This window comes from Equus przewalskii, chromosome 20, assembly GCF_037783145.1.
Source record: "Equus przewalskii isolate Varuska chromosome 20, EquPr2, whole genome shotgun sequence".
NCBI lineage: Eukaryota > Metazoa > Chordata > Mammalia > Perissodactyla > Equidae > Equus > Equus przewalskii.
In genome coordinates, this window is record NC_091850.1 from 579,796 (window position 1) to 606,253 (window position 26,458).

At 50.1% G+C, this 26,458-nt stretch overlaps 1 protein-coding gene and 1 long non-coding RNA gene across 2 annotated transcripts in view; one reads left to right on the top strand and one right to left on the bottom strand.

The window, feature by feature from the left end:
- Positions 1-3,700: 3,700 nt before the first annotated feature.
- TEKTL1 (tektin like 1) lies at positions 3,701-11,639 on the top strand. Its single transcript, XM_070586377.1, has 7 exons — positions 3,701-4,752; positions 5,973-6,077; positions 9,549-9,747; positions 10,143-10,309; positions 10,443-10,538; positions 10,627-10,740; positions 11,258-11,639. The coding sequence occupies exons 1-7, from the start codon at positions 4,183-4,185 to the stop codon at positions 11,504-11,506; spliced, it is 1,500 nt and encodes a 499-aa protein (XP_070442478.1). The 5' UTR covers positions 3,701-4,182; the 3' UTR covers positions 11,507-11,639.
- Positions 11,640-17,098: 5,459 nt separating this feature from the next.
- Positions 17,099-26,458, bottom strand: part of LOC139077758 (uncharacterized) — an 85,873-nt gene continuing 76,513 nt past the window's right edge. Inside the window, exon 4 of the long non-coding RNA XR_011530207.1 lies at positions 17,099-24,473. This is a non-coding gene — a long non-coding RNA (uncharacterized lncRNA). The remainder of the gene's footprint in view (positions 24,474-26,458) is intronic.

Below are 26,458 nucleotides of genomic sequence, written 5' to 3' on the forward strand. Positions count from 1 at the left end.
GCCCTGCTATCGTTCCTTCCAGCCACCTGCTGTCTCAGTCTGTTCAGGCTGCTACAACAGGATACTATAGACTGGTATCTTATAAACAAGCAAAATTGATTTCTCACAGTTCTGGAGGTTGGGAAGTCCAAGATCAAGGTACCAGCAGATTCAGTGTCTGCTGGGGACTTTCTGGTTCATAGACAGCTGTCTTCTCACTGTGTCTTCACATGACAGAAGGGGCAAGGGAGCTCTCTGAGGTCTCTTTCATAAGGGCACTAATCTCATTCATGAGGTTATGACCTAATCATCTCTCAAAAGCTTCACCTCCTAATATCATCACATGGGGCATTAGGATTGAAGATATGAATTTTGGGGAGACACAGATATTCAGTCTCTAGCACCTGCACCCCTAGGCTGTGAGCAGCAGTCTCTGAAAGCTGAGCAGGAGGTGGTTCACCTATTGCTCAAACACAGGCATATGTGTCAGGCTCGAGAAAAGTGTCCAAAATGGGCCATCAGAGACCAGGAACTGGAGTGAGTATTAGAAGCTGATAGAGTCAAACTTGGGTTGGAAGGTCAAAATGGGGAGAAGTTGGCAGACAGAGCACTGGACCAAATCCAACACTCAGACAAAGGTAGTATCTACTGGGAGTGTGTTGGCATGAATGGGTTGAACCAATAAAAAAACATAATGGAACAGACTGCACCCCCACTCACAGCCCTAATGAATTTCATGAGAGACCGATGTTGGAGCCAAAATCCTCCATAAGCAGGTTTGGCACAAGAAAGCTTCCTGAGGTGTCCCTTGTGTAGCTTGGCAGGAACACCGCCTAACAGAAGTGCTCCATACACCAGGCAGCAAACCAACCCAGTGCAATCCTCTGGTTGGGAAAATGGAAGCACTACAGGAACAAAGCAAAGGTGGGTGGCTGAGCGGAGCATATTGTCCCAAGAGAGCTGTCTCCCCAGTTCTTGTGAAACCCTCTCTGAGTCTCCTGGTATTAGGAGAGCTAATTCATCTATTCATTCAATTAATAAAAATGAAAAGTCAGCACTTGCATAATGCACACCCTGTGTCAGCCACCATGCTAAGCACTTTACTCATATTAACTCATTTAATCCATGCCACGATCCTATTATGCTAGTTCAAAGATGAGGAAATGGAGGCACAGAGAAGTCAAGCAGCTTGCAGAAGATCATACAGACAGCAAGTGTCAGAATCATACTTTTAACCCAAGTCGTCTGGTTCCAGAATCGTGACCACAGCACTATCCTGACTCTAGTGAAGGTTTGTTGAGCCAGATATCATTGGGCCCAGTGGCTAATGACCATGCTAAACCCACATTCCTGTGAATCCTTGAAGCAAGCCTCCGTCACAATGGTTACCTGCCCCCATCTCTTCCTGGTGACCCTGGTGGGTGTCCAGCATAGCTGGCCTGGGAGCCTTTAGTTGCCCATCTTATTCCTCCCCATCACTCAATGATTTTCTGGTTTTCCAAAGCCAGGGTCATTCATCCCTTCTGCATCCTTGTACCTCTCAATCGCTCAACAAGAAAATGCTTATTCATTCCTTTGCTCGTGCATTCATTTAATAAATGTCTATTATGTGCTTACTATGAGCCACATTCTGTGCTGGATGCTGGGATACAGGGGTAGATAAGAGGGGCAAGGTCACTGCCCCCATGAAGTTCACAATCTGATGGGGAAGATAGACAAAAGAGAAAAGTAAAAAGCAAACAAAATGTCTATCAATGAAGGAATGAATAAGTGAAGTTGTGGAATATAAATATAATGTAATTCAGCCACAAAAAGGAATGAAGCATCGATACATGCTACGGGAGGACAAACCTTGAAAATGTTACACTAAGTGAAAGAAGCCAGACTCAAAAAGTCACATAATGTATAAATAATTTACACAAAATATGCAGAGCAGGCAAATCCATAGAGACAACAAGTAGGCTAGTAGTTGCCAGGAGATGGGGGCAGAAGGGAATGGAGAGTGGCTGCCAATGGGAATAGGGTTTTATTTTGGGGTGATGAAAATGTTTTAGAACTAGACAGAGGTGGTGGCTGCATGACATCATGAATGTACTAAATGCCTCTGAATTGTGCGTTTTAATATGGTTAAGTTTACTTATGAGAATTTCATCTCAAAAAAAAAGAAACCAATAAAATGGTCACAGCATGTGGTTGACACCATCCATTCCTTCATCACATGCGTTTTGAGGACCTGCTATGTGCCTTGAGCCATGCTAGGCACTTGAGAGCAAAGTTCCTGCTCTCAAGGTTCTCATTCTTCTAGGGTAGGTGGTGGGGAGATCAAAAATTAAAAAGTAAACAAATAAATGGATAGGAGACATTCAGATAACCATAAGCGCTATCAGGCACTATATAAATTGTAAAACTAAGAAAGCTACTTTTGAGTTGTCAAGGAAGACCTGTCGAAAAGGTAAGGCCTGCCTGAAGGACACCAAGAACCCAGGCAGGCAAAAATCTTGAGGGAAAGAGATCTAACCAAAAGGGCAACAGCAAGTGCAAAGACCCTGGGGTAGGAACTAGTGTGATACGTTAGAGGACCACAAAGATGGGCAGGAAGGCTGGAGCAGTGAGTGAGCCCAGGGGTGGGAGACAGAAGGTGAGTTAATTCCAGGAAGTAAGAAAAGCCAGACTATGCAGAGCCTTCTGAGTAAAGAGTCTGGATTTTATTCCAAGTACAATGGGATCCACTGAAGGGGTTTAAGTAAGTGCCCTAGTTTAAAACACAGTGCTGGCTGTGGTGTGGAGAATGAATCTGAGGAGGTAAGGGGGCCGGGGAGGGTACACAGGAAGACCAGGTGAATGAGAAATGATGTGAAAGAGAATAAAAACGGTGGAGAAAAATATGATCATATTAGAGATAAATATGGAAGGCAGGAAAGGCAAAATTGGTTGATGGATTGGATGTGGACACAAAAATATTAAAGAAGCTTCCTAAGTTTTTTAAAAATTATTTTTATTGAGGTCATATTGACTTACAACATTGTCTAAATCTCAAGTGTCCAGTATTCCATATCAGTTTCTGTACAGACTGCATCATGTTCTAAGTTTTTAGCATGAGCGACTCGGGTGGATGGCGGGCCAGCTACCAAGTCTTACTAGCAGAAGGAAAAGATGGAGGACGTTAACCAAAAGTTTGCTTTGGGACCTGTTGAGTTTGAGGAGCCTAGCAACTGCCCAAGTAAAGATGCCACTGCCGGAGGGAGCCAAACAAGGTGACGAGATGGAAAACCATGGGGGAAGGACGGAGGGCAGTTGTCTCCTTTTTCCACCCTGGACTCTGGCCCGCTTCCTCCGAGGGAGGAATTCACATCATGAGTTTCCTGAGAAGCAAACCCTCCTCCCACTCGAGGAGGAGAACGTTCAGGCATGACTGCTTCCCCAGCTTCGCTTTCTGGGGCCATGGCCATGCGCCACAGGCTCAGCCCCTAAGAGGCAGCTGCCTGGGACCCCTGAACTGCACAGGCAGAGAAGCAGGTTCCACAGAGTGCTGACTCGGTCGGTGGCCAGCAGGAGCAGCTGGCATTTCCGGAGGCAGAGGACTCAGCGCAGCTGAGAGCTCTGCAACAGCAGCCATGGTGTCCTCTCCATGTGTCCTCAGGGGCCACTGCACGTCTTTGTACCATTTGGCTATGATTCTGGCTGCGAGACCATCTTTTCCGTTTCTGTGGCTTGCACTAAAATTCCTGAATGATAGGGGAGAGTGGGGCTTAGACCGAGTGCTAAGGAAAGACTCTTTTAAGTTGGTGGTATTTAGGCTGGGTTCTGAAGATTGAAAAGGAGCCAGCCATGGGAAAGACATGGAAAGGAGTTTGCCACGCAGAGGGAACGGCAAATGCAAAGCTGCGAAGCGGACACAGACCAGCGAGTCCTGAGAGCTGGAAGGAGGCCGGCACTGCGGGGGTAGATGAGGTCAGCTTTCGCAAAGAGCCCAATTCCAAGCCACCTCCACAGAGCTCCAAAGCAACGACCCCTTCCAACGCCCCCTGTCGCCCTTCCCCCTCCCCCACAGCTGGAACTCCGTCTGCGCCGTTGCCACCGGCGTCATGGTGACGGGCGCTCTGTTTCGCTCACTCTTCAGCCAGGAAGGAGCTGCGTGTCGTTGGGGGTCCCTGACTCTCTTCGTGGGGGTCTCGTCCCAGGCCAGGGCACCAAGCAGGGACCATGCCGGTGTTGATACCCCCGACGGAGCACAGCCGAGACCTGCGCGTTGGGGCTCCAGCATGGCGCGAGGCTGCCAAGGCCACGACGCGGAAGGCGCACCAGCTGACCGATCGCTGCAGGCAGGAGGCGGTGACCGTGTGGCAACCCAAGGACAGCGTGCAGGATCCGAGCATGGAGCGCCACCTGTGCCGGGCCGCCTACGTCCTGCCCTGGCGCTTCCACGTGGAGATGCTCAAAGGCGGCGGCACCCTGGAGAAGCCGCCGCCGGGCGAGGGCGTCACGCTGTGGAAGGACAAGATGAAGCCACCCGCTTGGCACGCCCGCCTGCCGCTGCCCATGCACCGCGATGCGCTGGCCCTGCAGACTGCGGAGGTGGCGCACGCCCACGCTCGCGGGGCGCGCCTCACCGCCGCCCGCCTTTGCCGCGCGCAGCACCAGATCAATGGGCAGGTGCGGCTGCTGCAGCGCCAGAGGGAGGCCACCGACCACAGGCTCAGCGAGGTGCGGAAGGGCCTGCTTATCAACCAGCAGAGCGTCAAGCTGCGGGGCTACCGGCCCAAGTCAGAGAAGGTGAGACCACCCGGCAAGCCCAGTCGCAAAGACTGAGGCCTCTGCTCCCTAATGCTCAGCCAGGGAAAAACCCGCCCCACAGAGAGAACACTCCCCACTCCCCCAGGCCCCAGATCCAGTGAGTAAGGGCACAAGAAGATAAGGACACCCCCAAGATGAGGTGCGTGGGTTCCCAGCCCCAGAGGGTGAGACCCCCTCCAAGGGGATGAGATCCTCAGGCCCTTTGCCCCAGAGAGGAGTCTATCCCAGTCCCCTGGCCAGGAAGAGAGGGTGGGACCCCTGAGTCAAACTAGATGAAGTTCTTCCCAAAGGCGAAAACCCACAGCCCGTGGCCCAGGCATGGAGTCACCCACCCAGCCCCCAGTCCCAGAGGGTGAGAGCCCCTCCCCTACCCCGGGCATGAGACCCTCAATGCCCCAATCCCCTTGAAAGCACATGGAAGTCCCCAGCTGAGGTAGCAGGTGATGCCTGGTCTCAACCCAGATGAAACTCTCCTCAAACGTTCTTTTCGAAAACCCAGCCCTCCCACTTCCAGCCTCAGGGGAGGAGAACACCTGCCCAGACCTCACCCAGGAGAACGAAACAGGTCCTGCCCACAGGTGGAGACTCACAGACTCCCAGCCCCACACCTGAGAGCTGAGCCCCCAGCCGGGGAGGGGAAGGGGGAGCCCCCTAGTCCCAGCCTTGGTGAAATACTCTCCTTAAAGGGAAACCCCAGACGCCCACTCCAAAAGGGGGGAACACTCCAGCCTCGCTGGAGAGAGATGAGACCCCCACCCACAGAGAAGGATTCTTACTCCCAGCCCCCCAGTCCAGATACTAAGACCCCAAAAAGGCAAACTTTATCATCCCTATGATGAGATCCCACCACTTCTCACCAGGGAGGGGGGATAAGAGCATCTCCAAGGAAGCGGGACCCCCAGCTCCAGAGTGATAGCAACCTTCCCCCAAGTTAGGTCATCTCCATTCTGGCTCACTGCGCTCCTAACTGTAAAAGCCCCCAGCCCCACTCTCGAGACGGTAAGACCTGCCTCAGGTGAGAGCCCCCTGAAAGGATAAAGCCTTCTCAGAGAGTGAGACCCCCAAGGGGTGAGGGTGCCCCCAGCTCCATTCCCCAAACCCACAGTTTATGAAGTTGGCAATCCCTCTACTACCCTGGAAGGAGCGACCTGCGTCCAGCCCTCTCCTGAGGTGTGAGAAGGTCTCTCCTTGTTTTCCAGCTCCCTGACAGAGCTGACAGTATGCTTACCTGGGAGAAAGAGAAGCTCAAGAGCATGAAGAGGAAGATGGAGAAAGACATGGAAAAATCAGAGGCCCTGCTCAAGGTTGGAAACACACGAAGCCACATTCAGGGGGCTGGAGGGGCTGGCTGCCTGTCTGCCTCACCGGCAAACCGCTCTGCCCTTGGGGACTACAGCCACAGCAAACTCTCAACCCACGCCCCGCCCACCCTGACCTGCCGCTCACTGAATTTCCCCTTTTCGAAATGGAAAACTGGGGCTCTGGGAGGTGGAGTTGGGCCTCAAGGTAACAGTGAGCATCCTCTCTGTGCTAAGCCCCGTGCAGTCGCTGAGTTAACTTCTTAAAACACTCCAGTGATCCCCTCACTAGAGACGGGGAAATCGAGGCCCAGAGAGAGACAGCCTTGCCCAAAGCACAGAGCTAGCCAGGGGCAGAGCCGTGGTTTCCGCTCAGGTGTCTTTTTTCTCAGCTTTATGGAGGTACAATTAATGATTTAAAATTGTATATTTATTTAAAATATACAGCTTGATGATTTGATATATGTAGATTGTGAAATAATCACCATAATCAAGGTAATTTACATATCCATCACCTCACATAGTTACCTTTTTGTGTGGATGTGGCGAAAACACTTAAGATCTACCCTCAGTGAATTTCAATTACAAAATACAGTATGGTTAACTGTAGTGACATTGTTGTACATTAGACCTTCAGAACTTAATCATCTTGCATAACTGAAAATTTTTACTCCTTCACACACGTCCCCATTTCTCTCTCCTCCCAGCAACAACCAGTCTACCCTCTGCTTCTACAAGTTTGATTATTTTAGATTCCACATGTAAGTGAGACCATGCAGTGTTTGTCCTTCTGCATCTGGCTTATTTCACTCAGCATAATGTCCTCCAGGTTCATCCACATTGTCACAAATAGCAGAATTTTCTCCTTTTTAAGGCTGAATAATATTCCATTATCTATATACATTTTCTTTATCCATTCATCCGTCAATGGACATTTAGATTGTTTCCATAACAGGCTATTGTGCATAATGCTGAAATGAGCATGGGAGTGTGACCCTGACTGCCCTTGGATATGCACTCAGAAGTGGGAGAGCTGCCTTGTGCTTCAGCTTGCGTGTCTTGAACCTAGCTCTTTACACTGTCATACGTGCTCTGTCTTTATTGGCTCCATGCAGAGATCACCTCTCGCTGCACCCTTCACTCTTGCAACAGGAAATTCTTCTCGAGGGCTCTAATGGAGACAGGAGAGTAGCTGGGTCTCACAGAGCTTTTGGGACTGGTTTGGGTTAGCTGGTAACCTGTATGTGCTTTTGACTCATCCATTTAATAAATATTAATCCAGCCCCCTGGCGTCCCAGGCACTGTACTTAGCATTGGGAAGAAGTATTGAACAAGGGCAGAACTGGCCTTGCCCTTGCAGAGTTCAGTTATAGGGGCATTCAAAGAAGGATTGGCGGGGGAAGGGGTGGGGTGGAGGGAGGGGAATTATGGGCTGGTGCACCACTGTCCCTGGTGCTGAATCGTAATTGCAGTCATCCCACCCCAGTCATATTCTTTTAAATCTGGCGATTCCTGAAAAATCCTTCAAGGCAGTTTGAAACCGACAAGGGAGAAGACTCTGAGGGATTGAAAAAGAGAAAGGGAAATAGGAAGGTGAGAAAAGACAGACATATATAGAACCCAGAAAGGTCCACTGGGGAGGCTTGGGGTGAATATTTCTGGAAAAAAAAATGCTCACCACCAAGTAAACATGTTTCAACTTAAAATCATGAATTCAGACCTCAAACTGACACTCAGAACTTCCCCAGGGATCTCCCCGTGTGTCTCCAGAAGGCTCGCTGTCCCACTGTGCAAGTTCATTCATACCTTCTCTTCCTCAAACCTCTTCACCTTCCTGTACTTTCCTCACAATAAATGACCCCCAATGCATGGAAGCTAAGGAAAGGCACCTCTCCCATTTTCCTTCTGCCAGTCTTATAATCCCGCCTACCTCTGCACCCGCCTTCTCCCCCTTCTCCTGCATCACCAGGATTTCCTTCTTTATTGTGTCATTCTCACCAGTGAACAAGCGGGGAGTTATTCTTTAATGGGTACAGATCTGTCTGGGATGTTGAAACAGTTCTGGAAATGGACAATAGTGATGGTTGCACAGCATTAATGCCACTGAAATGTATACTTAAAATGGAAAAATTTTGTTACATCTATTTTACCACAATAAAAAAAAAAACACCTCTTTTGATCCCATGCGCCCTCCAGATAACCCTCGTTCCTCGGACACACTCACTGTCCAGTCACGTGTGCACGTGCTGACCTCATTTCTTTTGGGCAGGTGCTGGGTCAGTTTCCCCACCACAGCCCCACTGCCTGGCACACAGCCTGCCATACGGGAGGGGCTCGATGGGCATTCGAATTAATGAACAGGAGACTTTTTAAATCCATTTTTTCACCCAAATGGATGAATCCCAAAGATATGTTATTCAGCAAAAGAAGCTGAACCTAAAGAGTACACACTGTGTGCTTCATTTATATGAAGTTCTAGATTTCAAAAGCTTTTCTTAAAGAGTCAGATAGCAAGTACTTTGAGTTTCACGCACCACACAGTCTCTGTCACAATAGTCAATTCCACCAGTGAGGCACAGAAACAGCCAGAGAGGATACGTCCAGGAATGAGTGTGGCCGTGTTCCATATGGTTTTATTTACAAAAAGCAGCCGGCCAGTCCATAGGCTGTAGTTTACCAACCCCTCAAAGAACAGGCAAAACGAATCTACAAGGCAGCTAGCTTAGCAGGAAGGGGGAAAGGGCCCCAGGGAAATTTCTAGGCTGATGGAAATATTCTATATTTTGATGAGGGCGGTGTTTATATGGGTATATACATATGCAGAAAGACTTCTGTTTTAATATAACTTTCAAATAATTGCAAGTATCAAAGAAATGCAATGTGCTTTATTTTTTAATGGTGTAAGTAGGATTTGGATGGGGGTGGGGGTTCCAGATGCAACAGATCCTGCGGGAAGGGACTCTGAGGACAGCAAGGGCTCCTGACACTAATTGGAGAAGAGGAAGGGAGACCCTGAGGCTAGGAGTGAGGGTGGGGTAAGCCCTGAATGCAGGTGAGGAGTGGAGGGATGGCACAGGGAGACCGAGGCGCAGGTGTAGCCCACGCTCCTCTCCACCTCACAGACGCAGAAATGGATGGGGGAAGGGCTCTCTCTGGGGGCCAGGCACAGAACCCAACCGACTGACACCCAAGACAGGGAAGCTGCCACCAGCCCCTACTGCTTCCCCCCACCACCACCACCACCAGGGTTACTGAAGGCTTCCGGACAGAGGGTGAGAAGGTGGGATGTCTGAGTTTCAACACTTTGAAATTGCTCCTGTCCCGTCAAAACAAGAGCTGGAGAGGGTCAGTTTGGACCCAGATTCACTCTGCAGTCCTCAGGAGACAAATCACTTCCAGCCACCCCCACCCCCACCTCCACCCTCCCAGCTCACATTCTGCCTTCTTCCCTGCCTCTCTCTCCTTCCTTGCCTCCAGACCCTGGCCTCCTGCCGAGACACTCTGGTCTTCTGCTGTAAGGAGAGGCTCCAAGCTGTAGACCTCATGAACCAGCCCCTGGACAAGGTTCTGGAGCAGGCCGGCCGCCACTCATGGGTGAACCTCTCCTGTGTCCCCTCTCCCCGCACTCAGGGCCTGAAAACGCCACCTCCAGACCCTGTGGGCACCTATACCCCAGGTAGGCCCCCACAGAAAGGAGCCCACTATAGTGGATGCCCTTGGTGCCCAGCCCTCCCCTACTTCTCAGCTGCCCCTTTCCCTGGGGAATTTTCCCCCTAGAGCAAATGAGAGACCTGAAAGCCAGTCTCCAGCCAAGCCCACGTCCTTGATTAGCTATTCCCTCTGCGCAATCCTGCTTCCCACACTCATGCCTGCGTGCCAACACTCGCCCAGGCACTCCCAGACGCTGCTCACACTAACCCACTCACAGCCCCTCCCCTGGGCTTTCTGCCAGTCCCCCGATAAAGCCCCCTCGCCCAGGGCCCACCACCACCTAGAACGGAGAGGGGCACGCAGAAAGCCAGGGTGGGGGAAAGGGCCTCGGCGCCCCACGCGCGTCCCGCCCGCCCACAGAGTGTGCCGCAGCGCTGTACGAAGCCAAGCGACTGTTGCTGGAGTCCAAGGACACCTTGCTAGAAATGGCAAAGAACGAGGAGGACATCCAGGAGCAACAACAGCAGATCGGCGATCGCGTGTGCGCCTCGATAGCAAAGAAGACGCGCGAGACCTCGGAGCTGATGGTGGGCGCGGCGGGCTCGGCTCCTAGCTGGCCGCTGGGGGCCAGGGTGGGAGAGTACTGCGGAGGGAGGCGGGGGACGCGGGAGGAGAGGGGACGAGAACCCGGTGTGAGCCCCTGGGCTGCCACCCACCCAGGAAAGAATGAACATGACCTTAGGACTAATGAGGGGAACTATCCACCGGTGCACGAAATTCAACCAGGAGATGTACATCACCCGCGACCTCATCAAGGTATGGTTTGGGGAAAGGGCCTGCGGGGGCGAGGCCAGGGGTGCCCCGTAGGCTGGGCCTCACTGCTCCGCACACCGCACTCTGCCAGGGCCCTCTGTCAAAAAGTCACCTGGAGACTCGAGAAAAGCTGGATAGACCCCTGGTTCGCGTGTACCAGCGACACGTGGGCACCCAACTCCCCGAGGCCACGCGCCTCGCCCAGGTACGCCCCTCTCCGTCCCCCTTCCGCGCCTCTCCGCGCTCTCTAGGGCGCCCCGCCCTGGTAAGAGTCCTTCCTCAAGCGCACTTGGCCCAGGGAAGACCCCCTCATCCAAGTCTGTCCTTCAGCTCCTGCTCAAGAGGAGGCCCTCCGACACCCACACCTGTCCCAAATAAGTCCCCTCGATCCCCACCCTGTCCGCCTCATCCCCACCCTCTCATGACACAGCCCCTAGTTCAGGCCGCCCCTGAGGAGGCTCCCCCTTCATGCACGCCTTGCCCAGATGTTCTCTCACATCCCAGGTCCACCTCGTTCCTCAGCCCTGCCCTCTCGCGGGTTCTCTTCCAAGCAAACCTGGCCCAGGTGTGTCCCTCCCCATCCGAGGCCCGCCCTCTCTTCAGCTGTGCTCCCTTCACACGCACCCCTGGCCCAGGTGTGTCCGCCCACCCCAGACAGGGTGTCGCCCTCCGCTCCGGCTCTCTGTCCCCCAGCCCGGCCCGCCCCCTCGCCCCCTCTGCAGGGCACTGACAAGGTGCAGCGCCACATCTCGCACATGGAAAAGAACCTGAAGGAGCTGCTCGCCAAGCGCAAGGACCTCACCTGGAGCCTCAACTGCAAGAAGATCGGGCGTGACGTGGACTACAACGTGGTGCGCCTGCGCCTCCGCCAGCAGCACCCGCACGTGTGCTACGAGCAGGCGCAGCGCCTGGTCAGCGACTGGGACCCGCGCACGCCGCCGCCGCGCGCCGAGTCCCCCGCCACCCAGTGACAGCCTCCCCGGCCAGGCCTGGGAGCGGGGCCTCGGCCCAACGGCCCTGCCTCCTGCCAGCCACACTCCCTCGGAGCGCCCTCCAGCAGAGTTATAGCAATCAAAAATAACAATAATTATCATTTGTTAGGCACCTACTGTGTATCTATCGTTTACTCTGCAACACGCTATAGGGGGGTATCCTGGAAGTTAACAGGATGCATTTGGACACCAGATTTCTGGGGTTCAAATCCAGGATCCCCAATTTCAAGCTGTGTGGCCTTGGGCAAGTCATAGTCCCCCTCTGGCCTCAGTCTCTCCACTGGTAAAACAGGAAGAACTACAGCACCCACCTCAAAGGCTTGTTGTAAGCATAGATAGGTTCATGTGTGTAAGGCCTGTAGCATGGTGGCTGCAATGCACCATGATTTATCATCCCCGTGTTACAGTTGAGGACACTGAGGCACAGTGAGACTAAGCGGAGCCCAAGATCACACAGCTAGCAAGTAGAAGAGCTGGAATTTTAGTCCTCGACTCTAGAGCCTGCACTCTAGGCAGAACTTGGGGCTCCCCTCTGTCCTCCTCTCTTTAGACAGACATGGGTTCCCCCTGCTTTCTGCCTTTGTTGATAACACACACACACACACACACACACACACACTAGGATGCAGCTTCCCCAGTAGCCCTCTCTAGCAGAGGCTGTTCATTCTCCCAGACCCCAGGCAGCTCAGGTGGGGAGGTGCGATAGTCCCATTGCCCTCTTCTCTATTTACCTCTGGGGTGGAGGGGAAACTGCTCCTTCAAGATTCACAGCATCCTTCATTGGTTTATTGAGACCCTACAAGTGTGAGGTTCTGAGCCAGGCACAGAGTGCAGCAGTGAGTGGAGCTGACTGGTCTCTGCTCTCAGGGAGCCCACAAGCTGATCAGGTGCAGCCAAAATGGTCCTTTTGGATGCAGATCTAGTGTGGCCTCCTATAGGAAGCCCACCTGGCTGCATCTGCCCATCCAGGCATAGCTCAGTTTCTCCTCTGTCTTCTCACAGCCTTCTGGACACTGTCCCATCACAGAGCTCCTCACAACAAGCTATGAGAATTATCTTCTCTCCAGGGGGAGACTCCAGGGTGTGGCATACATACAATAGGGGGTTCATTCAAGCCACAAATACTTCCCAAACACCTGCTCTGTGCCAGAGGCTGTTAGGGGAAATGGCAAAGACCAAAGCAGACATTCCTCCCCCTTGGAACTGATCATGCATATGCCGAGGATGGCCCTCATGAACATTAGCTTTTTGGCAAAGCCAACCAGTCACATGACACAAGTAGTCCAGCTGACATTTTACAGAGAAGGAAATGCAGCTCAAGAAAGTGAACTCCTTTGCCCAAGGTCACACAGCCAGCAAGGGACAAACAAGGATTTACACCCGGGTCTGAATCCATGCTCTCTCCTTTGCTCCGCACTGCAAGCATCAACCATGGTCTCACCATCATCTTCATTGGTCCCCATGACAACTGAGTGGAGATGGGGTAAATTATGCCCATCTGACAGAGAAATACAGAGGAAAAGGGAACTGCCTGCCGAGGATCACGGAGTTGAGAAGGAGTAGAGCTGGAGAGGGGGTGGAGGGGCATCAAACCAGCTGTATCTCTCTCAGAACCTTTGGGCATCCCAGCCAGTTCCCTTATCTCAAGGGGAACTTCACAGCCCAGGGGTCACCGGATGCTCCCTGGGCTCAGTCTTCCCTGGGAATGTTCTTCATGCACTTCTTCCTTGTACCAATCAGGATGCCACAGGAAGAAGGGAGCACATCCAACTTGAAGGAAGTTTAACAGAGATGTCAGTCGATCCCCATTATTTGCAGATTCCATATTTGTGAATTCACCTAAATCACTAAAATTTATTCATAACCCCAAAAATCAGCACTGTGGCACTTTCACAGTGATTTGCAGATGTGCACAGAGCAGTAAAAGATTTTAGTGGCCGGGCCCAGTGTACACGTTCCCAGCCAAGGTCCAACAAGGTGACACTCTCCCTTCCTGTTTCAGCTCTCATACCTACACATGTCCTTTCCACAGTCTACTCAGTGCCACATTTTTTCCTGCTTTTGTGAGTTTTGTTGGTGACTGTTCTGTTTACAACGTCCCCTAAGGATAGTGCTGAAGTGCTGTCTAGTGCTCCCAAGTGCAAGAAGGCTGGGAAGTGACTTACAGAGAAGCATGTGTTTGACAAGCGTTGTTCGGGCACGAGTTATAGTGCTGTTGGCTGTGAGTTCAGTGCTAATGAATCATCAATGTATAGTAAAGAAGTGTCTTTAAACAGAAACACACACAAAACAAGGTCAGGTATTGATCAGTTGACAAAAATGTTGTGACCAGAGGCTCACAAGGACCTGCCCTTGTAAATCTCCCCGGGAAGCCATGGTTCACTACTCAGAGACCTTATAGAACACAACTACCACGGGTAATGAGAATGGACTGAATTTTCAAAGGTGTAGGCAGGGTGGAGGGCACCCTCAAAGGGTAGCACAAGACCTGAGTGCTAGCTATTGTGGGGAGCCACCTTTGCCACCCCTAAATCTGAAGGGACAAGTTAGTGAGAGGCAGCCAGACTTGCAATGCTGCCGTGTAGATGCTGGGGGAATAAAAGCTTCTCCTCCTCCTCCCTTCGTTGGCCCATGTTCCCTACTGGTCAAAGCCAAAGAGAAAAGGAGCCCCTTGGTGCAGTCCATATATCCTCCCAGGGCCCAGAGCCCCCATCATCCTGCCGACTTTGAGCCTCTTGCTGATCCTCCCCAGGGTCAGGGATTGTCCCTTTACCTGCATCTTTGTTCATCCATCATGCCCATAATCCTTGCCTGGGATGCAAATACTCCCCGCACATACAATGCCGTGCCCTCTGGGTTGCAACCTGCCATCCCCGTCCTTGCTGGCACAGCCCGTTTGCCACCTCAGCTCACTCGATGTTCCTCTACAGCGTTTGCACAATTCCCTCAGTTGCCTCAGAGCTGAGCTTTCAGCTGCTGCCCCAGGTCAAGTCGTGGGCACTGGGCGAGCCTCTCAATGACACCCCAAGGTGGGTGTCATCATCCCCAAGTTAGCAATGAAGAAATAGGCTCAGAGCAGTGGCAATACTTAAAATGCCACCCAGCAAGGGAGGGGTTAAGTCTGGACTTAAATTGTGTGGGGATGTTCCCACATGGGGATACACCACTGCCCCCAAAGAATGGTCCAGGTACCCTTTGCATGAGAACACCTACAGTGCCTGTCAGTGACACAGATTCCTGGGCCACACTCCAGACCTACAGAATCTGAATCTCAGGGAGCAGGGCCTAGGAATATGCATTTCTAGTGAGCTTCCCTGGGGAGTCTCACGCACGCCAGTGTCCGAGATGCATTCCCTCCCTGCTGCCAATTTCTGCACTGGCCACAGCCAACACTGAGGGATGTCCTACAAAAACGCTTTAATTTTAATTTCTTTTAAAGTCAGAGGAAACATAGGAATATATAAAAGTAGATATGTCATATTGCATATTATCTATACTATATATTTATACTCTATAGTATATATGTCATATTATATAATATAAAAATTAAAATTATTAAATAATAAATCCAGCCTGGATTATTTTCATCTTTATGCCAATGCAGTGTTTTTTTCCATTTTTTTAAATTGTGGTAAAATACATATAATATAAAATTTACCATCTTAGCTATTTTCCAGTGTATGTTTAGTAGCATTAAGCACATCCACATTGTTGTGCAGCCGTCCCCGCCGTCCACCTCCAGAACTCTTTTCACCTTGCAAAACAAACTGTGTCTCCACTGAACACTGACTCCCCAGCCCCTCCCCCAGCCCCTGGTGCCCACCGACCTACTTTCTGAAAAATGATTCTGAGCACTCGAGGGACTCATATATGTTATACCACTGCAGGTTTTAAATACATTTTTAATATTTGTTTATGGAGGAAGGGGCCCAGGAAGGGGAAAGTGTCTCCGGCCCATGAAAGTCATAATTTGGTCCTACAAATTCTCCCTTAGATATTGGGCACACCCAACTCATTCATTTAGTCACTCAATCAACATCATTTGGTGGCATCAACTGAAGCCAGCCACTATGCTGAGCACTAAGAGAAGAGTTTTTGCAATCAAGTGCCCTGTTGATATTACTCCTAATGACTTTAAATCTGTCTCTTTTCCTCCATCTTCTGGTCCAGGCCACCATCAGCTCTTGCCTGGGTGGTCCTACAGCCTCCTAACTGGTCTTCCTGCTGCTGTCTTTCCCTGTAATGTGCAAACACGTCTCAGCCAGCACAGGCATTTCAGTCCACAGAGCAGGTCACTGCCCTGCCACCACCACCAGCAGCACCCACTGCCCCTGGAACATGGTCCTCCTGTCTTAGTCCATTCAGGCTGCGATAACAAAATACTACAGACTGGGTGGCTTATATACAACAGAAATTTTTTGCTCACAATTCTGGAGGCTGGGAAGTCCAAGCTCAAGGTGTCAGCCTGGTCACATTCTGGTGAGGACTTTCTTCCCAGCTCACAGCCGGTGTCTTGTCACTATGTCCTCACATGGTGGAAGGGGCCAGAGAGCTCTGTGGGGTCTCTTTTATAAGGACATTAATCCCATTCATGGGGGCTCCACTCTCAGGACCTAATTGCCTCCCAAAGGCCCCACCTCCTAATACCATCATCTTTGGGAGTTAGGTTTCAACATATGAATGGGGGGGGGGGGCGAGCACAAACATTCAAACCATAGCCATCTGACCTCACTGCGGACTCCCTCTCCTGCCCCCCATCATCTCAGACAGCTCTCCCCCGCCCCTTCCAAGACTTTGAGCTTCAGCCATTTTCATTTTTGTGTGAATTTCCTATTGCTGATGTAACAAACTATCACCAAATTAGTGGCTCAAAACAATGCAAATTTAGACCTTACAGTTCTGGAACTCAGAAGTCCAAACTGAGCTGAAATCAGTGTGTCCACAGAGCCACAGTTCCTCCAGAGGCTCTGGGGGAAAACCCATCTGCTTGCCTTTTCCCGCTTCTAGAGGCTGCCTGCAGTGCTTGGCTCCTGGCCCCTCCCTCCACCTTCAAAGCCAGCAGCAGCATCTCTAAATCCCTGTCTGACTCTCACTCTTTGCTTCCGTCATCACATGTCCTTCTTCTGACTCTGGCCCTCTTGCCTGCCTCCTGTAAGGAGTCCTGTGACTTCACTGGGTCCGCTCCAATAATCCAGGACAATCTCCTCATCTCAAGATCCTTAATCACGGGTGCAATGTCCCTTTTACCATGTAGGGTAACATATTCACAGATTCCAAGTATTTGAACATGGACAATTTGGAGGGAGGAGGGATCACTATTCAGGTTACCACAGTTTCTTCCACACGTCAAACTTTCTTTGGCCTCAGAGCATCTGCAGATGTTACTCCCTCTGCTTAGAAATTTCTCTCCCACGGTATTATATCAGTAAATGGAAGGGGCACATGCATGTGGTGATGGGTGGCAACTAGACTTTTGGTGGTGAACACGATGTGATCGATACAGCGGTTGAAATATAATGAAGTACACCTGAAATGTATATAATGTTATAAGCCAATATGACCTCAAAAAATAAATAAAAACGTGGCTGTTTTTGTTTAATATTCTAATTGGTGGGATAAAACGGTAGTTCTTCACTGTGGTTACATGAAGGGGTCAGCGTTGCAAAAAAATCAGCAATACGTTGTTTTCTTTTAAGGAGTCAGCAATATATGGTTGCATTAGTTATCTATTTCTATGTAACAAATTGCCCAAAACTCAATGGCTTTAAACAAAGACACGTGTTATCTCTCAGTCACGTATCTGAAGGTCTCTCACCAGGCTGAAGTCAAGATGCCAGCCGGGGCTGTGGTCTCATCAGGAGGCTCTGCTGAGGAGGCTATGTCTCCAGCCTTGCTCGCAGGGCTGTGGGCAGATTCAGCTCCTCACAGGCTCTGGCCACGGCGGCCTCTCCAACATGGCGGCTCACGTCATCGAAGTGTGAAAACCAAGGGAAGCAAGACAAGCCAGAGAGAGAGAACAAGACCGGAGTCGTGGGCTCTCTGTAACCCAGTCTCAGAGGTGCCGGCCCATCACCTTTGCCGTGTTCCATTCACGAGAAGTGAGGCACTAGGTCCAAACTACACTGAAGGCGAGCAAGTTACACAAAGGAAGGAAGGACATGGGGACCATTGGGAGCAATGTCAAAAGCTGTCCATCACAGGGCCCAATATTTAACATATCTGGGGTTTAGTGCTAAGCAAAACTATTTAGAGATTTGAGAAGAGACAAGGTGCAATTTGGGGGTGGTTTTCTGAGGATGCACAGTGTTTTTCTGACTGTGATACAGTGCGCGTGCTCAGCCACAAGGGGAATTTGGATAAGCTAAGGGTAAAATGAAAGGATCACTTGCCAGCTTCATTCTTCTCTTTTGGAGAAATTTCCTTGTTTTGTCCTCCGGGACTCCTTGCTTTTTCTCTGTAGGTGTCTTCTTGTCCATCTTTCTCCAAAAGTAGGTTTTAAGTGGGCATAAGAGACGGAAACTTGGGAAGGAAGCCTGTAGATTTCAAACTTCACCTCCTGCTGGTATCGACTTAGAGCCAGAGATGTTTTGGAGTTTGAACAACCATAGGCTTTTTGACACAAGCCACACGTATAATTTCTTCAACAATAAAATTCTCCCAAAAAGTTAGTAGACTTCCAGTCTCTTGATATCCAATCACATCCATCTGTGAGGAGTCACTATACCCAACAAGTTCATCTACACACACTTAATATGCCTAAAAAATCTCCTACGTTCACAATGTTGTGCAACCATCACCACTATCTAGTTCTAAAACATTTTAGTCACCCCAAAATAAAACGCCATACCCATTAAGCAGTTGCTCCCCATCACTCCTCCCCCAGCCCCTGGCAACCACAAACCTACTTTCCGTCCCTATGGGTTTGCCTGTCCTAGACATTTCACACAAAAGGAATCACAATATGTGACCTTTGTGCCTGGCTTCTTTCACTCAGCGTAATGTCTTCTCCTTCTGTTTCTGTTTGCACACTGGCTGGTTCCACTTGGAGTCCATCTTTTGCTTTTATAGGACTTTGCTGACAGCAGCAAGAAGCAGTCAACACATTCCAACATCCTAAATTTGTAAACCATTTTCTCTAGAGCTGCAGCCTTGCTCACATTGTGATTGACAGACTTACCAGGGGTTTCATCAGAGCAAAGTGTGAGTGGTCAGCTTCCCAGCATCCCTACACGTGTCCTCACCACTTCCTGCTAAGCCCCAGTTTCTCAACTGTGACACTGTTGACACTGTTGACACTTTGGGCTAGATCATCCTTTGCACTGGGGGCCTGTCCTGTGTCTTGTAGGATATTCAGCTGCATCCTTGGCCCACTAGATGTCAGTAACATCTCCTTCCAATTCAAGATAACCTAAAATGTTTCCTGATTTTGCCAAATGTCCTGGGGGGAGGGGCAGACTGCCCCTGATTGAGAATGACTATACTAAACCAATGTCATATATTTGGGGTTCTGTTGAGGCAGCCTGTTTCTCCTGGTACCAAATTCCGTGTTAGTTAGGATACAGATTTGTTTTTTTAAACACGGAGATCCAGTATTATGGAGCAGCAAGGGAAAGTTCTGGGTGGGCAGTGCTGGCCTGGAGTGAGGATGGGGGCTCCATGACTCTCTTGTGATGTCTTCTGCCTCGTCTTCCACGACCGCTGCCCCAGTGCCCCTCCTCACACCAGTGACCAGCAGGAAGTGGGAAGGAAGAAGGAAAGGACATGCTCCTCCCCTTTAAGGGAGGGACCTGGAAGTTGTATACACAAGTTCTGCCCACTTCCTCTTGGTCACACGACCACCCTTAGCTGCAAAGGAGCCTGGGAGATGTAATCTTTAGCTTGGCAGCCACATTCCCAGCTCAGGCTTATATTACTCTGCGTAATATGGAGCATGGACTTGGGGGAAAACTTGAAGTTTTTGTGACACCCTCCATCCATCAACAAAGGTTTAGCTGAGGCTTCAGGCTTTGAGGTAATGCTTGAAAGATGGAATGGAAAGTTGAGCAATCTGGGGCTCAGAGTAACCATTGGTGGAGTAGGAGCAAGCTTCTCAGTCCTAACAAAGGTGTTAGTCCCTGGAATTCTGCAGAAGATGGTGAGGAACTTTCTAGAACCTGGAAGGAGATGAGAGAATAGGTGGGAAATGGTGCAGTTACCTCATTTTACAAATGGAGATCCTGAGACCCAGGAAGGAGAAGCAATTCTATTTAGGTCTCACATCAAGCTTGTACCAGGTTAGGGCTGGAATTGAGGTCTCCTGACTCCCTGCTCAGAGCTCCCTCCACAACCCTGGTCAGTCTCTAGGGCTGCTGTCTGAGGAAGCAACCCTGAGGCTTGTGGCTTTGACATGAGGGTATCAGGACACCACTGGATCTTTGCTAAGGAAGATCCGAGCTGAGGATGGGTTGGGAGGGCATGGAGAATCCAGGCATGCTAGGTGTGGCTATGGAAGTATATTCTGGCCTATGAGATGTGAGTCGAAGCTACATGTGCAGTATGCTAGTCACTCTCTTAAAGGAAGGGAACATGTACTTCCCCTCCCCTTTCCTCTTTTCTGCTAACGGGAATGTAGGCTATGATGGTGGGAGCTGGAGCAGCCATCTGGGGCCACAAGATGAAAGCTGTATACTGATGGGAGCCGAGCAACAAAATAGAGGGAGTGTAGCTACCTGGTGATGGCTGAGCTTTCATTCCAGCTCTGAACCACCTATCTCCATTTTTACATGAAATGAAAAATGACTTTCTATATCTTAAGCCAGTTACAACCACCAAAGTTATTTTCTAAATAATATATTTTTTTAAATATGATTCCTTTTGGTTCCCACCTTGTGTTAGCAGGAGAAATTCAGGGCCTGCTTTGTCTCCTTCCTCTGGGGACGTAATCTTGCACCACTCAGCAGCTGTCTGCCCCACTTTCCGCAGTTCATCACCTGAGTCACCCACTGACTCAGCCCTCACACACCCCTGCAAATCATCATATCCCTCTGGTGAGAACCAGCGTGGGGTTAATGGTCCCTGTTTTCTGGGATAAGCTCTGAGTGCCAGGGTGGCCTGGAAGTAGCAGGCCCGTCTCGCTATTCTCTTGCTCTGAGAAGCCCCTGCAAAAGTCTCCAGGCTCACACCTCTTCCTTCTGTGCTACAAGAAGTAGTGAATAACATGGATGCCGGAGTCAGATAGCAGTTCAAACTCGGGTGCTGCCAAGTATTAGTTGAGAGACTTTGGCCAACTTATTTAATCTTGCCATGCCTCAGTTTCCCCAACATATAAAATGGTCATAATAGCAGTTCTTACATCTCAGCTATGAGCATTAAATGAGATGATACATTTAAAGTGCTTATGATAGTGCCTGGCGCACAGTGAGCACTCCATAAACAGGACAAATTTCAACCTGAGTAATTAGAAATGTCATAAAGGAGAAGAGTAAGGTGTGACAGATGCATGAAACTAGGGAGATGTTATCTAACAGAGAAAAGGCAGGTCAGGAAATGCTGCCCTAAAGAAGTTGATATTAAAGCTGTCACCTGGGGGCCGGCCCCGTGGCCGAGTGGTTAAATTCACACACTCTAATCCTTCAGCAGCCTGGGGTCTTCCCAGTTCGGATCCTGGACGCAGACATGGCGCCGCTCATCAGGCCATGCTGAGGCGGCGTCCCACATAGCACAACCAGAGGCCCTCACAGCTAGAATATACAACTATGTACTGGGGGGCTTTAGGGAGAAGAAGAAGGAAAAAAAAATAGAAGATTGGTAACAGATGGTAGTTGAGGTGACAATCTTTAAAAAAAAAAAAAACTGTCACTTGAAATATGAACAGGAACCAGTTAGGTTTAAAAAAAAAAAAAGGAGGGGTGAGGGGAGTGGAGAAGAGTGTTTTAGGAAGGGGGAACAGCCTGGGCAAAGATTCCAGGGCAAGAGAAAAAGCAACTGACACATCTGAGAAGCTGAAAACTATTTTCAGGATGGCAGTGGATGAGGCTGGAAAGGTGGCCAGGGGCCCAATTTTGCAGATCAGATTCCTGTTTGGATGTGGTCCAGGTGCTTCTTCCCTTGTATTCATTTAATTTGGGACTCCCCCTCTTCTTCTGCACATCGCTCATTGTTTTCCTCACACTGGTCTCTTGGAAAGTCGCTTTCTTCCATCAGGAATTCATTAGCATTGATGGAAATTTCTGCACTCCATCAGTATACTGGAGGGTTCAAGCACTGTTGGGATCAGCCACTCCGAGTACCCAATCTTTATGAACAGATTCCTAAAGAGGTTCACTCCCTCCAGGACACTTACAAAGCACCTGGCCTAATGCCTTAAAAATTGGGAAAAGGCTTTTCAGGGTTTGATTTGATTGATCTTGGAGCTACGTCTATCTCTTGAGTCCTGACTCTGCCAGCTGCAGCAATTGGATGTCAATGTAGGGAGATCTGATTCCATTCCGTTTGGAGGAAAGAGTCATTTTAGGACACAAGTCTGCAGGGCCAGCTTCTGCTTCTCTCTCTCCATCACATCTCAGACCACTCCCCCATCATCCCTCTCGTTGGCTTCTTCACCAGCCCCAGGGCCTTTTGTCCCCATTGATTCTCTACCTGGGCCACTCTTTCTCTCTCCACACCCCCAACACATCTCTGCCCAGAAGATCCCCACTCAAGTCTGTCTCTTCTCCAGGTAGCTCTTCCCAGACCTCTTAGTAGCCTCAGCTGGTCTCTTTACATTCTCATAGCCGCCTACTTCTACCTTCAGTGTAATTTTCTCAGCTTCTGACTATGTATTCATGAATGTGGTTGTTTCACTAATGACTGTCTCCACCCAGTAAGTGTAAAGTCCTTGACAGCATGGACCATATCTAATTTTTCTCCAATATATTTACCATGCCTGGGATCTAGTAGGCAGCTAATAAAGATAGCAGGAAAGAGAGACGGAGACAGGGAGGGAGGAAGGGAAGGACGGAACGGAGGGAAGGAAAAGAAAGGAAGTCTTACCTAAAAACATTGCCCTCAATGTGGAAAATGGCCCTTTTTGTGTAACATCGTTAAGCGTCCCCCAGCAGAAGCAGCTCCACATCTTGCCCACAATCAGGAGAGCTTCATGAGGTCAGCCTGGAAGATCTGATTTCACACAGACACTTTCCATTTCTGGTGGAAAGGCCCCAGAAGGCCTCGATCTGTCATCAATAGATACCGCTGAGGTTCAAGATGTCTTCCTAGTTGATGTGCAGCTGACAGCATTGGGGCTCCAGCTCCATCCGTCTTTGGAGAATGGCCTTGTGCGGTCAGTTCTACTGCGGCCCCTTTTCCAGCAGTGACTTTCCGCCCAAGCACCCTCTCACATACTTGCTGGGGTTCCCTCTCACTCATTTGTCTGTTTCCTCACCCATTTTTGAACACAAAAACATGTTTGTGTCTGTTCACTGCAAGAGCAACCACAAGTGCCATTTCTGCTTGTTCGTGGCACTAACACACTACAACTATTCTTTTCTCTTCATCTTGTGCCTCATTAGTAGCACAATCATTGTAGTCACCATTAACAGCTTTTAAGTGACTGCATCCCACAGCGATGTGAACCAGCTTCCTCCCCAGGAGGCTTGGCTCAGTCTACGGATAGTGTCAGTGTACGGCCCCCTCCTTCCCTTCCCCTTTCCTCCACCCTCGCCATGAAGAAGACGCACAGTGCACACACCATGCAGCTTCCACAACACAACCCGCGGACCAGAGCCAAGCTCCTTGTGTGTACTGAAGAAGCCGGTGTCCCGGGGTGCAGCAGGGGCTTGTCCAGGGCACACAACCAGCTGGCAGAGATCAATTAGGAGTCTGCAGCTGCCATCCAGGTCATGGATGTTAGCCATCTCAATCAACTAGGAAGTGATGCTGGAGAGAAAAGGATGAATCCAAGAGGTATTTAGGAAGTGAAATAGAGTGCTTTCTAAATAACAAATGCTTTTCTAAGTGCTTTGGATATATTAACTCCTCGCAACACTCAAGCACAGTGGGCATTCTTTATGGACGAGGACATGGAGCCACTGGGGCTGGGCATCCTAAGAGTCTGATCCCGAAGCCTCCATCTTTGCCATTATGCTATTGTGCCTTCTGCTCAACTATCTGCTTGCTACAGAGTGAAGACCGCCCACTTATTTGCATCCTTCCACCTGAACCGCCCCCTACACACACACTCATGTCTACAGTAGATTGGCAGGAATGGAAGCAACTGAGACGTGTAGATGCCCAAGGGGTGGGCCAGGCCAGAGAACGCGGCTGTGCAGCATGGGTGCACCCAGTCACAGCCAGAGAGAGCACTGCCTTGGTTGCCAGATCTGCTTCAGGCCACGCTGAGCAGCCTGGGCTGGCTCGTTGTTCTGCTGAGCTCGTGGGACCTCCTCCAGCTGGACTTGGGAGAGGAGCCGAGCCCTGCTTTGACTTCTTTTTCACTGATCTGACCCTTGGGCTATGAAGGAAGGGAAATAAGAGGATTCAGGAGTCTGAAACAGCTACCCTCTGAGCCCAGCTGTGCCACTTCTGAGCCGCCTTACTTAACGTTTGTAAATCTGTTTTCTCCGTGCAATTTCACAGTCCCTGTCAGGATTCGAGCTCCCATTTTTCACATGCTCTGAGGAGCCATAGCTGCATCCGTGTCCTCCCCGTCGTACTGTGAGCTCAGCAACTTGCAAAACTTTGAGACGTTCAGGGAGGGAAAGAGCGCCGGAGGCACAGGGGTGTCTCCCCAACTATGGCAGACAAAATCCTGCCTGACGAGACGCCGCCTTAGCCTCCTCTTGTTGGTTGCCTATGGGTTGTTTACCCCCAAGGAGCCAGGGATGATGATGACAAGTTGCCAAGTCTTTGAGCAACACCACCTCCCTTCATCACAATGAGACCTCACGGCAGCTCCGGACACAGGCGAAGAGAACCCAGAGGTCAGGACCTGAGGTTGAAGGGAACAACAGGATGGTGACACAGGTGAGAATAAAGACATCAAGCAGAGAAAGGGTTCTGTTTTTGCAAAGAGGAATTCAGGGATGTGCCCATGGGCTGAGCGTGAGCTCTTTGGGTACATGGCCATTCTCTGGCAGTGGGTGAAGGCAGGACACAGCCACCATGCCTGTGAACTCACAGGAAAGTGGTGCCTGGGAAGGGCATGAGTGTTTATTGAAGCATCTTCCCTCATTCTTCTGCAAAACAGCCCGAGAGACTGGGCAGCTTAGGGACTGGCACCCTTACCCAAATTTGCTTGGAAAATAAGACCGTTTCAGGCCTGGGATGTCATTGCTGACTGTGATGGTAAACAATGTCAACACACGCCTGGGCATCAATGTGGGATTTTTGTTTTGTTTTGTTTTGTTTTGGTGAGGAAGATTGGCCCTGAGCTAACACCAGTTCCCAATCTTCCTCTTTTTTGTTTTTTTCTCCCCAAAGCCCCAGTACATAGTTGTATATCCTAGTTGGGAGTCCTTCTAGTTCTTCTATGTGGGATGCCACCACAGCATGGCTTGATGAGCAGGTGTAGGTCCACGCTCAGAATTCCAACCAGTGAACCCTGGGCCACTGAAGCAGAGCTTGCAAACTTAACCACTACACCAATGGGCTAGCCCCGTCAATCTGTTATTGATCAAAATCCAATATGGTATAAGATGGTGGTTCACAAGCTTTGCTGCACCTCACAGTCATCTGGACCTTTTAAAAATCCCGCGGCACCATGTACTATGTGGCCTTTTGTGTCTGCCTCCTTTCGCTGAGCATACAGCATTGAAGGTTCATCCTGAGGCATGTATCACTGATACACTGAGGCATGTATCAGTGCTTCGTTCTTTTTGACATCTGAGTAATATCCCACTGTATGAATCCAGATTTTGTTCATGGAGTCATTCACCAACGGATGTTTGAGTTGCTTCCACCTTTTGGCCATTGTGAATAAGAATAAGTAAATCCATAGAGACAGTGACTAACCCAGATTAATGGTTGTAAGGGCTGAGAGAAGGGGAGGATGGACAGTAGTTTCTCAATGGGGCAGGGTTTCCATTTGGGGTGATGAAAACATTGTGGAACTAGATAGAGGTGATGGTTGCACAACATTGTGAGTGTGCTCAATGCCACTGAGTTCTTCACTTTAAAATGGTTGCAATGGTAAATTTTAAGTTATATTTGTCCTGGGCCCCAACTAAACCAGATCTCTGAGAGTGGAAGCCTGCATTACAGTTCCTTAAAACTCCTTCAGTAATACCAACGTTCAGCCAAGTTGGGGAACAGTGGTGTAAGGGAGGGGGAAGAAGCCACGTGAATCGAGCCCCCACATTTCCCTGGGCAGGTGCTGTTTCCTCTGAGGCCCATGCCAACCGTCCTGTCAGCACATCTGGTCCTTCCCTGTCACCTCATCCGGGCTGTCTCCTTTTTAAACGCACATCACCATCTGCATTATCTGGTTCATCCACTTGCTCGCTTATTATCTGTCCCCTCCCACAAAACCAATCACATGGGCCCCTTTTTAAAAATACGAATGTTGGGACCCCACCTTGATCGCTTAAATCAGAAACTCCTGGGGGAGAACCCAAGAATCTGTATTTTTAAGAGCTCCCCAGGTAATTGCAACATGCAGCCGTGGAGGAGAAGTGCTACCTTGTAATGTGAGCCTGCCAAAACTGTGTCTGCAGCTCCAAGAACGGGGTCAGACCCAGAGCCTGCCAAACTGCCAGGTGATGCTGGGTCACTTCACAGAAATTACTTCATTTCATCCTCAGAACAGTTCTCAAGTAGGTTTTAACAAGTGAGGCAATTCTGGCTCAGAAAGGTTAGGTGGCCAGCCTGCAGCCACACCAGAACAGGAACGAGTCAAGGGATAGCCCAGCTTGCTTTCTGTGCCGGGCTGGGTCAGGGGTCTCCTCCCAGCTCCACGGCCTCCTGTATCCCCATCTC